Source organism: Pelmatolapia mariae, linkage group LG23, assembly GCF_036321145.2.
Source record: "Pelmatolapia mariae isolate MD_Pm_ZW linkage group LG23, Pm_UMD_F_2, whole genome shotgun sequence".
Taxonomy (NCBI): domain Eukaryota; kingdom Metazoa; phylum Chordata; class Actinopteri; order Cichliformes; family Cichlidae; genus Pelmatolapia; species Pelmatolapia mariae.
The window spans coordinates 28842139-28856638 of record NC_086246.1 but is presented as its reverse complement, the minus strand read 5'-3'; the positions used below and the strand labels follow the sequence as shown (position 1 = coordinate 28856638).

The window sequence follows — 14500 nt, the reverse complement described above, 5'->3', positions numbered from 1 at the left end:
TACGCTGTTGTCAATTTCATGTCCTTCAACTCTACGAGTTCTCAAACGAGGCTCGAATGGCCAGGTTGGGGACTGAAGCCATGAACTTGGCTCGAGCCAGGCTCGAGTCATCTTGGCTTAGAAGCAACCGTAGAAAGTCAATAACATGCCATGACCTCAAGCGACACAGGTGAAAAAATCACAACTTGGAAGCATGCTGTTGGCGGAACTCCACCTGGAAAAGATCCAGTGTGCTCTGTTTCACTCCCCGTTGAAGGTATGTGTTGGAGTTTGTTCAAAAAACAGCCATGCCACTATACTTGAAGCATTTTCATTTTCATTAGGAAGCACAGTGCTGTTTTCATATTTTAGTCTACTAAAGTATGACTTTGTTAGTTTCTCCAGCCACATTGTTCATCAGCTGAACTGCATAGGTGGCTTCTGATCAGTAGGAGCTTCCAAGAGTTGGCTTTCATTGGTACAGCTTGAAGTAATTTCTTGTAAACACACATTTCTCTTGTGTTCTTAACAGTTCTTCCACCCTCTATTTTGGTATATTAGACAAAAAAAAAGGGGTCGGTTCACACACATACTGTAGGCCGGTTAGCTCAGCTGGTCAGAGCGTGGTGCTAATAACGCCAAGGTCATGGGTTCAATCCCCATACTGGCCATTCCAGCAGCCATCCAAGGTGCTGTCTCATGATAGACTGTGGATTTGTTTTGGTGGGATCCAAGAAAAAACCTCTGCCAAGTTCCAGGTGAGTGATGTACGCAACTACAAATGACAGCAAACCACAAAATTCACTGACACATGACAGATAAGATAAGATAAGATAAGATGACCTTTATTAGTCCCACACGTGGGAAATTTGTTTTGTCACAGCAGGAAGTGGACAGTGCAAAAGTTATGAAGGACAATTAGAACAAAATAAAATAAGAATAAATACAGTACACAACTGTACAGAATAGAATAAAAATAGAATACTATATACAGTAGAATAAAATAGAATAAAATATACAATAGGATAAAAATAGAATACAAATGCTATATACAACAGAGTGAAAAATACAACGGTGCCAGAAAGATTATTGCACATTTGTGTTATTGCACATTTGTGGATGTGTGTGTATGATCAGTTAAAGTCTTTGTTGTGGAGTCTGACAGCAGTGGGGAGGAAAGACCTGCGAAATCTCTCCGTCCCACACCGTGGGTGCCGCAGTCTCCCACTGAAGGAGCTGCTCAGTGCTGTCACAGTCTCATGCATGGGGTGGGAGATGGGGTGGGACACGCTAATAAATACATTACATGCTTAGCTACATTCTCCAAATCACTTTTCCAGCTACTTTCTGGATAAATCACTCATTTCCAAAGTCTGACACAGCATACTGCATCAAAAACTGCTGCTTTATATCCTCACCTATCGACCCTAACATTAGAAGACAAACACCATGTATTGTTTTGTGGCAAATTTCTTCTTAAAGCATTTTTTGTAAGTCAACAGAGGACTTTTTTTTCCCACTATGTTGAAGTAATTTCTTGTAAACACACATTTCTCTTGTGTTCTTAACAGTTCTTCCACCCTCTTTTTTGGTATATTAGACAAAAAAAAAAGGGGTCGGTTTAGGCACAAGTTGTATGCCGGTTAGCTCAGGTGGTCAGAGCGTGGTGTTAATAACATCAACGTCATGGGTTCAATCCCCATACTGACCGTTCCACACATTTTTTTTCCTTTTTTAATCAAAATCTTTGTAGTTACTATTTTAAATATATTTTACTAATTGTCCAATATATTACTTCATCATATATTGTAAATTTCTTTTTTTCCATCACACCTTACAGTGTATATATACATTGCACACATATGAACACTGCAAGGTCAAAATTCTGTTTTATGCTATATTAATACATCTTTCTTTGTTTTAGTTACCTGGGGCTTTGGCTTCTCCTTCCATGTTGGCAAAAGGTCTGTCTAAGGGTTGAGGGATCTGAAGTGCTGCTGACAGCTTCAGTGGACTGAACCACATGCTTTATTGCCTGGGTGGTGTTTGAAGTTTTTTTTTTCATTGTTCTGTGTTAGTTGTATATGTGGCAGCCATTTTGTCTTTCCCTTGTGTGTGTATGGTTTAGCTCAACCAGTTTTTAAGTTCCATGTTTCATCTTGTCTTTTGTTTGTTTTAGTCTTTGTTAGTCATTATTTTGAGTTTAGTTTATTGAGTTGACCTATTTTATTGGCCTGCTTTGGATTTCTTCATTATTTTTCATATTTTGGGGTAATAAACACCCACTTTTTTAAAAAATTAAACATCCGTGTCCTCTGTGTTTTATTCCTTGGTTCCTGACCCAATCTGTGACATGTCTGTTTGTATAGAAGAGGTATGTGTTCAATTTCTAAGGCCTGAAGTGCAGCTGGGCTTACAAGTCTAACCTATCTTGCAAACATCTTTCTATTCTATCAGTGTATAAAACATTACAAGTAGGTTTTACAACGAACAACATGATCAACATAACACTCTTTTGTAAAGTTAAATTAACCAATATCTTGGTCTGTACCACACTGAACCATGATCACAATGACTGTACTTGTAGGATTATCTAGGATGTTTTGGGGGATCTAGTTGAAGATGGCCACATCGTTTGAAAGTCTTGCAAGCAGAGGGTCTTAAAAATATTGATTGTAACTTAAATATAAAGTAAACAGGAATATAATCTGCACATGCCTGCTGCAGTATGACATCAGCTTGAGGTATAAATTGAACATTAACGCTATCATTCCACAGTGCGGCACTGCAACACTGTAAGGAAGAGGACTCCCTTACTACATTTATTTATATTATATTATCTGTATAGCACTTTAGAGCACACCTTTCACTTTATTAAAAGCACCTTTTCAAGCACTTTATTTAGCATTGCACTTTAAGCATGGATTTGCACAGTAAAACATTTGCACACAAGAAGTTTAATTATTTATTGAATATTTATTGGGAATTTTAAAATCAGTTGGTAGCCTTGTTTCAGATCCTGCACAGCTGCTCCTCATCAAGGAATGTGGTGGTTGTCTGTCAGGAGAGAAGAATGGTGATTGAGATTGTGATTAAGGTTTACCAGTAAGGAAAACTAATGCAAATGTGTGTGTGAAATCTAGGAATAAAAGTGGTGCAAATAAGTGTGTGTAAGATAATGATTACTCACCTTTCTTGCCTGTGTCCTCTTCAAGGTGTTTGGGCAAATGTTTCCCTGGGGGTCCAGACACCATTTAAAGGTTCCGGGAGAGACCATTGGTAAAGAGAGTGTGGTGAATCTTTTTGTGCTTGGGTTTCTGGGTTTTTATAATATTAGGTTTGGTGTAAGTGTGAACTATTTATTAACATGAAAATGTGAAATGTATTTATTTATTCTAATTGATATATTATATACTGTGGTGGAAGGTTGGTATTTAAGAATTTACCTGAGAGTGGAATAATGGTTTAGTCTGTGACAGCTGAACATATTTAAGGCTGCCGGTTGTCATTAGAGGGAGGTTGTGCTGTGAAGAAGCTCGACAAGTGAATTGTTGTAAGGAGAGCTGTATGGCAAATAAATACTTTTGTTCCACTGCACTTGCCTTAGTCCATCTCACTGTGTTTCCAGCCGCTAAGGGCCGCCCTGTTACAAACACAAAACAGCACAGTTGTTCTTCACAGTGATGAAGTTTGTGGTTTTAGCAACTAGTAATTTACAAATAATCTAGTCATTCTGGCTTCAGAATATCTAAAAGAATAAATGGTTTGACATAAAGCTCAGGTGGAGCAGGTGTGTGAGTGTAGAGCAGAAGGAGTGGAGGAGTCTCAGTGTGCCTGGAAATACTATGTACGATAGAGCAGCAGCAGAGCAGTCCAGATATGTCAGTCACAGAACTCTAGTGATAGTGAACTGCTCTGATAGTGGGGGCTTTTCTCAGAGCAGTTCATTCAGTGGTACAGACAGACAGACAGACAGACTTTTATTTTTTTTTCAGCATACAGCAAGTGTACAAAGAATTGCATTTTAATATATAATATTTTTATTTCATTGTATATTTATATAATATAATATATAAATATATTAAAATTAGTGCTGTCAATAGTTTAAAAACATTAACTAATTAATCTTGCAATTTTCTGTAATTGACCGCGGTTAATCGCAATTGCCTGGTTGCAATTACATTTTTTCAACTTTATATTTAAGCTTGTAACTGACATTTATGCAGTATAATGAAGTAAATGCAGAATGAACACAAAGAATGTATGCTTAAATTCAAAGAGAATTTGAATAGTTTTCTTCGATCTTTTAGCACAGTTTCTCTCCTGTGAAATACAATTTTTTTAAAAACCTATATACTAATATATAATATATATTAGTGTTCTCAAACAATTAAAATGTTTAATCAGATTCATCACATGGTTACAGTGGATTAATTTTGATTAATCACGATTAAATGTCATTCATTTTTATTCTTTATTAATTGCATTTCATTTTGCATGAGCGAACAGACTCGAAAAAAGGGAAAATATCTGCACTAAACATGTTTATTGAACATCTTGAACATTCATGTTAACAAAAAAACTCTGTAAACATTTATCCACTCTCTCTGTCACTCTTGGGGAGGCACTTCAAGTCGTTGAAACGAGGAACCAAAGCTATGTAAAGAGCGTGTTCTCAACGATGTTAATAGGTCTGCAGTTTGTTGCAATCCACTTGGCAGTTGTGTCAGTCAATATGTCCGAGGTAGACTTACTGAGTCCCCGATGCTCCGTGAGTGGTTTGTTGCAAGCTGGGTGATGCATTAGCCAAAGTGCTAGCAGCATCCCCGGCTAACGTATGCTTCGCATCAATGTGATATTTTAAGCTGGAAGTGCTTCGGTGAAAAGAAAATTCCTTCTTGCACAATGTGCATAATACTTTATGTAGGTCCACTTTTCCTTCTTGGTTTTTTTTATACTCAAATTTCCCATCAAGAGGGCCAATGTGTGTTTATCATCTTCTATATTGAGTTGATTGGTTCAGCTGCCCGTCACTACCAGATCTACTGCCCATTTGCGCTTGTGTGAAGGTAACTCTACTTGGAAAAACTGCTGTAAATGCGTTGACAGAAACATTTCAGGGATTTTGAGTCATTTTGCACTCCGGATGCGTTAATTGCCTTAAAAATGTTAATTGCATTGACCGTGATGGTATCCAATATGTGTGTTGTATTTTCATCTAGAGTTCAAGAGTCTGATGACCTGGTGGAGAAGGCTGTTGCAGAACGTGGTGGTCCTGCACAGAATGCTACAGAATGTATTAACAAATACAAACAAAACAGAGACTACAGACAGCCACAGGGACAGAAACCAGACAGACACAGAGACAGAAACCAGACAGAAACAGGGACATTACTAGGGAGACAGAGATCACAAAAGGGACTAACATCAACCAAGGAACTGAGCTAGAAACAAAACTCGGAAATGATGGAAAATAACAAAGGATGAAACTATATAAAACTAGAACATCAGTAAACCCACAAAGCTCAAAGGTTTGATGGGGTCGTCGATGCAGGAACCATGCATGTCAGCTGAGAGAAGAGTCTGTGGTGGAGGTGAGAAGAAGAGAAGTTCCAACAATAGTCATCTGTACTTCTTTTCATTCCTCTGTCAGGCACAGGCAAGTTAGCTCTGCTCTCCACTCCACCTCCCAGTTACATGGCTCAGTCAGAGTGTCTCTACACACACAGTGCTGCTGCTTCAACTTCTCTGAATCATTAGGACACAATTTATCCTCTTGCTCCGCACACACACCCTGCTGTTCACTCTGACTGTTTCACAGGGAAGGGCTAACTTTTAGAGAGACAAAGAAAGAACTGAGGTGATAACTTAGCGTTCACAGAAAGTCCTTTCTGGCAGTCAGTGTTAAGCACATGTAGTATAAAGAGCAGTGAGGACTTGTTCAGAGCAGCTGTGTGGGACAGCCAGCTTTAGCATGTTAACATGTTGAGGTGAACAAATTGAGCTCGAAGCTCATATACCTGCAGAAACTTTTAGCTTTCACTCAAATGCAAAGAGGAAATAAACTACTGAGCATCCTGAAATCCCCATTGCTGTACAAACACTTGAGTAAACATACTAGAAATATGATGATTGTTCTCTGCAATAAGAGCAAGTGGTTTGTAGGTTTTAGTCACCCTGATCTCAGAGTTTTAACAAAGATGACATTTATTAGTGTGAGATCAAATTTGATGCTCCTGCAGTTTGATCAATGAGAAGCACTGTCTCTGTACGTCTTGTAAGGCTGTCAGCTGGAATTCAGCTTTATCTCCTGTAGGCATGAACACAGTGATGACAGTTATCTTCACGCCAACTCAAACACATGATCACAATAAACTTCTAGCTGATGTGATTGGTTGGTTAATTGTCATCATTCTTCATTCACAACTATACTGAGGAAAAGAGCCATTGAGCCGTCTCTGTAGGTTTACAGGAAACAGTGGATTTTTGCTTTTATACCACCTATCTTTTGCACAATACTGCTGAAAGTGGCAAGAGTGACTCCAACTCTTTACTTGACTCAGAATCTTTAGTCCACAGTGTGGAGTCTTCATAAGAGACAGCTGCTCCACATCTGAATCCTGCAGGTTGTTGTTACCCAATTACTCCAGTTATTTGAGATGGGATGTGTCGGACTGAGAGCTGAAGTCAGAGTAGGAGAGCTGATTTCTGATAATCCACAGCTGTCCAATCTTAATTAAACATGATGAGATCAGATGTCTTAATATTTTATATTGTAACTTACAATGTATATTACTCTGTGTGTGTCTCTGTGTGTGTGGTAAAAACTGGATACTGCTTTTATTTTGTTTTTTATTTCATTTGATTTTTTATTTTGTTTTTTGTTGTGAAAGAGGCTCATTTTAAAAATCTACTGTATATACACTGCATATTTATTTATCATACCACAGAGAAAAAAGAGGGGGACAGACTGACTACTGATGCCTTAAAGCTCTATAGCTCTATAAGTCTGCCTATAGCCAGTTGTTTCGATTATTTGTTGGCTGTGTCGACAAGATTATATGTTTCCTTTTTAATGTCTGCTCCTGATGAAACGACTACTGACTTGTTGAACTGAGGCAACAAACACTTTGGCTGTTTGCAATGCCCCTGTATAATACCCTTTTGTATAATCTTTAGTTCCTGTACTTTTGTATAATCTTTAGTTCCTGTACTTTTGTATAATCTTTAGTTCTTGGTAAGGCCACAAAAGCTATCCCCACATGATTGTGTGAAGGTTCCAGTACACATAAGATGTCTTACAAAGATATGTCTCTTTGTAAATAAAGAGTAATAGGTCAGGATTTTTCGTAACTCTCCTAAACATTTTCTCAAATGAAAGCAGCCGGAGGCATTTTGTAAAAACGTCACATTTTAAGCACCAGGTCACATGAAAACTTGTGAAAAATGTGTAAAAAAAAAACAAAAAAAAAAACTCTGAACCATCACTGATTGGCTTTTGATCTGACTTTGTCGTCCTGGCAGAGTTCCCCTGATGACTTGTTATTTAAAGACTGCACTCCCTTTCACCAGAACATGAGATGACACTTCTGGTAAGAGTTAATCTTTATTTTGTGGCCTTTTTTAATGTTTCAAGAAGAAACGTTTTCTCTTTTAGAAGAAAAGATTTCATCTATTTTCACTTGTTTTGAATCTTGTTTCTGTTTTCTTTTTTTCTGGTGAAGCTATTTATTTATTCTACACATGCCAAGGAAGGTGGCCAGTCTATCCTCTGAACCTCATCAACCGTGCATCTATACAGATAATCATCTGGCACAGTAGTTCATTGAAACTTCAGCAGCATGATCACCATTTTCTTCCTCATCGAAATGGTCAGCATCATCCCCATCACTGCCATCCTCCTCTTCATCTATTCCAAGTTTATTTCCAGCTACCGCTCCAACCATGTGTTGGACAGCTGTGGCCATGCTGTGCTGATAACAGGCTGTGACAGTGGCTTCGGGCACCACCTGGCTCGCTGTTTGGACCAGAAGGGGTTTGTGGTCTTTGCTGGGTGTTTGTCTCCAGGAGGAGCCGGAGCCCAGAGCCTGATCAGACAGAGCTCCAGTAATCTGAAAATCCTCAAGTTGGATGTCACAAGGGATGAAGACTTGCAGCAGGCAAAGAAAATGGTGCAGGAGAACCTGCCAGAGAAAGGTAGGAGTTTAGCTCAATGGAAAAAATGTATTAAAGATTAGCCATGGCAAAAAGGAGAAAATTGTATTTTATTGTTTGCTTATTTCCATAGATAAAGAAAAGACAAACTTTTGACTTTTCTTTATCTCATGCAAGTTCTTGACTTGTTTGTATAGCTCTTTAAATATGTAAGGATAAAATCTCAATGATGGTTATAGATTAAAAGGCAAAGGTGAATTATGAAAAGTCTTGAATCCACAGTAAATCCAATCTTTTAATTTTTTTAGCTTGTGAGTTCAACTTTCCAGAGGCCAGTTCAGTTTCTTTGTTTTTGCAAGAAATAAAACTTTTACAAATTTGACAAATAGTGTGGAGAAAAATAACTTTCTAATCTATTTGGTCTATCCATGACATGTTGCATGTTTTTTATTGCACATTTAAAACTAAATTTTTCCAAAAGAAAAAAAAGTAGGGTCAGTGGGATTTTATTGTTTGTCAGGTCTGTGGGCAGTTGTGAACAATGCTGGGATCTCAGACTGGGCCGAGATCGAATGGAGCACTATTGAAGATTTCCAAAACATGGTGGATGTTAACCTGTTTGGATCCATTAGGACATCTATCGCTTTCCTACCTCTGGTTCGTGCCAGCAAAGGTGAGTTCCATGTGTAGCTACATTACTGTCCTCACATTTATATTGTAGTGGCGTTATGGATAATAAAGGCTTGCGTAATGTTTTCAGGTCGGATGGTTTTTGTGTCAAGCATCTTTTCCTTCTTCTACTGCTTGAACATGGGAGCATACAGTGTGTCAAAGAGAGGACTGGAGGCATTTGCTGACTGCTTAAGAGTGGAAATGGCTAGTTTTGGCATGAAGGTACCGTATGGGTGAAAAGATAAACAAAAACATCCCATGACACTGTAGCATGAAGTAGAAAATTTAGTAATTCTGTGGTAAATAAAATGTTATGCCTGTGAGGGGAATGGGAAGGAAGTCTTTCTATGAATACGGTTCATTGAGTAAGTAAAGTTGAATTTTTTTATTTTAATTACACCGTACAGAGTTGTCTTTGCCAGTGCTGTGGGACATCACATTCTAATGAAAAACCATGGTATGTTTTCATTGGATTTTCTAAGACATTCCAATGCTTATTTATTTTGCTTTTAGGAACAGGAGTCAGAGAAACATCTGGTTCTTACACTTGTATAACACACAGAACAATTTGGCTGCTTTGATTCTGTTCATAATTCTATCAATTTACACCACTGGTTCAAATGCAGCCCCAAACCATGACAGAGCCCCCACCGTGTTTTACAGATGGCTGTAGACACTCACTGTTGTATCCAAAAAAAATGATTCTGTTCATCTAGACGTAACATTTTCAGTGTGAGAAACATTTTTTCACTTATCCAAGTGACTTCTTCAGTCCCAGCTGACTGCAGGTTTCAGAATCAATTATTTGGGATTTGCTTACCTGGATGATTGAGCATGCATCAAGAAAGTCACTGTTGTACCACTCTCCTGACCTTTTGTAAAAAATGATGGCCATTTGAACCAAAAATGTCAAATATGGATTCATCACTCCATCAGAACAGTTGTCAAAGCTTTTTAGTCCAGTTCTTGTGTAATTTTCACACCTCAGTCTTTCAGCCTTTTCTCCCTCTTTCCATTCAATAAGAATGGCTTCTTGACAGCCAGCCTTCCACTGAGAACGTTTCTGATTAGGTTTTCTTTTGTTTTTTTTTCCTGTTTCTTAAGATGCTTTTCATCTGCTGTAGGATTTTTAAAGGCCTCCCACTTCTCCTTTTGTCCTTAAATGTGTTTTTGCAATGGGCAGCTATTAACATAGTGCCTCTAAATGCAATTTAAACCTGGTTCTTTACTAAGTTACCTGTTACGTATAGACCACAGATGACTAAAATAGCAACCAATGCCCCCAAAAAACTTTGAAAGACCTTTAAAAAGTCCAGCAAGCTATTGATCAAGACCACTTTGAAAAAAATACAGAAAATTTTGGCTTCTTGGAAACAAAATATAAACAAATGAGGGTTGGCTCAAGACTGTTTGTCTGTTAATGTGTATTTCATTAACAGACATGAAGCTCTAAGTGACCATGTGTTTACCTGTTACTTGTGACCATATGAACAAGTCCAGGGCAGAAACCTTGAACATTGTGCAAGCTTGGTACTATTAGTAAAGAGCTTTGCCATTTTTCATAACCACATTGTTTCTCTTGAAACCTAAATCTTTACTTAAAAATGTAAAAATATTAGCTCTGTGTCCTTAATTTTGAGATTATTGTGATCAAACATGACATCATAGTATATATCATAGAAATTGATCGGAGTATATCTAAAGTTTGCCTAATCCATTTCTTCTTTTTGGTCTAACCCAACAAAAATAGAAGTGAGAAAACAAGTTATGGGTTTACAGGAATCCATGAGTTGGAGTAATTGATACTGATTGCAGTGAACGCCCATCAAGATTTAATAAACTCTTTCCTCCTAGTCGAGTCTTTATGCTAAGCTAGCTCAAGTTTCATTAGGAATGCAAATAATCTTTCATAAATGTCATGGATTTGTTGTTTAAATTAAAACACACACACAAACACACAGAAACACAGATACACAAAAAAAACGCTGTAAATGGACTAACTGAACATAAACTCCCTTTCAGGTCAGTGTCATTCAGCCAGGTAATTTTGGCCAAGCCACTAACATCCTGAAGAGGAAAACTGCTTTGGACATCTGGAACAAACTGGATGATGAGAAAAAACGAATCTTTGGCAGAGAGTACATTGATCTGGCCAATGACTACTTCACGTCAACATGTAGGGTGGGATTCAAGGACGCCGATCCGGTCATTGCAGCAATGCTGCACGCGGTCACATCTGCTAGGCCGAAACACAGATACCTGCTGGTCTCCACCATGGAGATGTTTTTCTTCAGCATCTTCCCATATCTGCCAACCCTCCTGGCTGATGCTGTGTTTTCTCTCAGCTCAATGTACACATGCAGAAAAGAAATGCTTTATGCTAAGCGAGACCCACAAAATAGCTATCTGTAATACTAAGCTCTTCCTATTGCCTTTAAAAATTTTAAGGACTTAATACACAACATTTACTGATGAGAGTGGCTTTATAATTAATAATACTACTAATAACAATAATAAAAGGTATGAAACAAATATAGCCTCATGAAACAGACTGATCTTGAGACATTTTGAAACCCAGTATTCAGTATTTATGAGTTGTAGCTTGATTTCTGGAGTCTTGCCTGGCTGTTTACCTTCAGGATCCATGGGTTGGGTTTTAATTTTTAATTTTTATTTTCTTTTTTTTTAACTTTTTTGGACAATAATTTTAGCATATTTTAGCATATTTAAGTAAACCATGCAAAACATAACCATCATAATATGAATATTTTCCTAGTCAGGTTATTTACACAGAATGAACCTGCAATCAAACTGTAGGGACATTCCACATGCTATAACATATTTTGAACTTTGCCACATGGTTGGTATGAGCCTTTACTTAAGTTTACTGACTTTTTTTTTGGGGGGGGGGGGTTGTTAGTGAATTATCAGAAAGAGGTCCTCCAAGGTAACGGTGCAAAATTATGTTCCTCTGGATCATAGATATTAAACTGATATTCACGCTCAAACCTGGTTATAGCAAAAAATCGTGCCACAAAGTTTTTCTTTTAAGTAATTACAAGAGCTTGAAAATGATGGGGGTAAAAAATATATAGCCCCAAATCACATCAAGTTTCCTCAAGATGCATTTTATTGTAAGGTAAAGACTCTACAATAATAAATATTCATATAACAGACAAATGTTTATAATAGTGCAAGGTAAAGAGTTCAGTTTGAGCAACAGTGCTGCACAACATGTTTTAATTAATCCAAGCCTCATTGGTGGTTTCTCTACATATGAATGTAGAGAATCTGAAAGAAGTAGAACAGATTTTTGATGCCAGAAGCTTTATGTTTTCCGATGCCTGTAGTCTGTGTTCTTTAGACCAATATTGTTTTTGTTTTCATTGGTTCCTCTCTCTCATTACAGTTCCCTCTTTTCCTCATCTTTCTATCTGATCTTCAGTGTAGGTGTGGCAACTTTTTCCTGCTCAGATGAGTGGCAGTGATTATTTGGTTAGCAGTATTACGACACCAGGGCTACATCAAAGTCCCAAATCTTTTTGTCAATGCAGATATGCCAATACTTTGAAAGATCTTGTAGCCACACATTTTAAAAGCCTTCTCACACTTTTTGTATTTATTATTCCTCACATTTTAATGTCCCTTCTTGGATTAAAGGTGTAGAGAAGAGAAAGTGTGAACAGCTATGAAGAGGATGAAGAGTGGACAGATGACATACCTGTGGAGAGAGGGTAGTGGAGTTTTTGGCCAGGTGGTTGAACACAATCTTGGAGAGAGAGAATGCCTGAGAAAAGGAGATGAAGTGTACTGGTCCAAGAGAGGTAAAGAAGGGAGTGCAGGCAGGGTGAGTGGGTAGACAGGAGTGCCAGAGGTGATTTATTACAGAGGTATGGCAGCAAGGGTAAAAAGGAAGATTTGCAAGACCGTAGTGAGACCTGCTATGATGTATGGTTTAAAGACAAGGACACTGACAAAAAGACAGGAGGCTGAGCTGAAGATGTTAAGATTGGGACTGACCAGGATGGACAGGACTAGAGGGACAACTCAGGTTGAGCAGTTTGGAGACAAAGTTAGAGAAGCAAGAGTGTGATGGTTTGGACATGAGGAGGAGGGATAGTGGATATATTGGAAAAAGGATATTGAAGATGGAGCTGCCAGGCAGGAGGAAAAGACAAAGATCACAGAGTAGATTCCTGGATACAGGACATGCAGCGAGTCGGTGTGACAGAAGAGGAAGCTAGGGGTAGGACTTCTTTTATGCCCAAGAACAATAGTGCAACCTCTAATTAATTAATGGCTAATAAGTAAACATAATTAGGCTTTTCACACATAATGTTTCAGTAGAAAAAGTCAAAAGGTTACAGTGGTTATATTAAGAAATATTTAATATAAAAATCCCTCCATTCTTTACTTATCCCAGCTGACTCAGCAATACAATAATGGCTGTATAACATTCTCAATTGTTTCATCCACATTACTCATCGAATGAACTACACAGCTACCTTCTGATTAGTAGGCAAAAAGGAGCATCCAAGATTTGGGTTTATCCATTTGATGGTTGTTTTCTTTGGTACCAATTGAAATATTTCTGTATAAGCACACATTTCTCTCAAGTTGTAAAAAGTAGTCACAGTATGCCACTTAGCTCAGATTGTTATCGTGTGGTGTTAACAGGGCACGAGTTCAATGCCCATACTAGGGTTTGTTTTTTTTTATGAAGTGATGTGTTTCATACACACCTTTTGAAACACAGACAGTGTTCATGTTGTATAACTGCATAGGACCATCTATTTATAAAATGTTTCACATTTCACTCACTACTTGCAACCATTAAAATAATCCTTCCAGCACGCTTTACTGACATCCTACTTAAAAATAGGAAAAAATTTCAAATATGCACATATTTCCTTCAAGGTTCATGTTCTAAAAAAAAGCTGTTCTATCTGACAGAACATCCATCACGGATATACTATTTCTTCAGCATAATAATAATAATAATAAAATGTTAAAAAGCCACTCACTCCAGACTGGTCAGCTTTGATGGTTAGAGTGTGATGTTATTAATGCTAAGGTCATAGGTTCGGTCTCCGTGTTGGCCGTCAATGCTTTCATTCACAGACAAATTAATTATCAGCTGAGAGTGGTCAGCCACTTGATCCTTCATTACTAACAGACACACAAAGAAAATTTTGTTTCTTTTTTTTTTTTAACAAACACTGGCTGATGAGTCTTGACGTCACATGTTAACAAACCAGTGTTATGAGTGCCAAAGCAAATTGGAAAGAATAAGAGCTCGTGTTCACCAGAAACCAAGAAAAGGAAAGGAAGTTTTTTGGTTTTTGTACTGTGAACACGAGATTCAAGATTACTCAAAGGAAAGGGCAACCTTTTCCACCATAAAAAAAGACATTTTTGAGTCATTTTTTAAAGAAAGAAAAAAAAACTCTCTCTCTCTCTCTCTCTCTCTCTCTTTCTCTCACTATATATAGATATATCTACCAAATGTGACAAATGTTTTTAACATCCAGTCTGGTTTTATATCATCCACGAATATGAACAGGGAGGTTATTCCAGAGTCTAGGTGCCACGGTTGCAAAGGCCCGGTCACCTCTCGACTTCAGACGAGACCTAGGTTGTGCTAGGACCATGTGATTGGACGAAAGAAGACAGAAAAACAAAATTGAGCTTCTAA

General features: G+C 37.8%; 1 protein-coding gene and 1 non-coding gene across 2 annotated transcripts; both read left to right on the top strand.

The window, feature by feature from the left end:
- Positions 1-576: 576 nt before the first annotated feature.
- trnai-aau (transfer RNA isoleucine (anticodon AAU)) lies at positions 577-650 on the top strand. Its single transcript has one exon. It is a non-coding gene; the product is annotated as a tRNA-Ile (tRNA).
- A 7170-nt stretch (positions 651-7820) lies between these two features.
- On the top strand, positions 7821-11217 carry LOC134621201 (D-beta-hydroxybutyrate dehydrogenase, mitochondrial-like). Its single transcript, XM_063467634.1, has 4 exons — positions 7821-8175; positions 8654-8806; positions 8894-9027; positions 10828-11217. The coding sequence occupies exons 1-4, from the start codon at positions 7821-7823 to the stop codon at positions 11215-11217; spliced, it is 1032 nt and encodes a 343-aa protein (XP_063323704.1).
- Positions 11218-14500: the final 3283 nt, after the last annotated feature.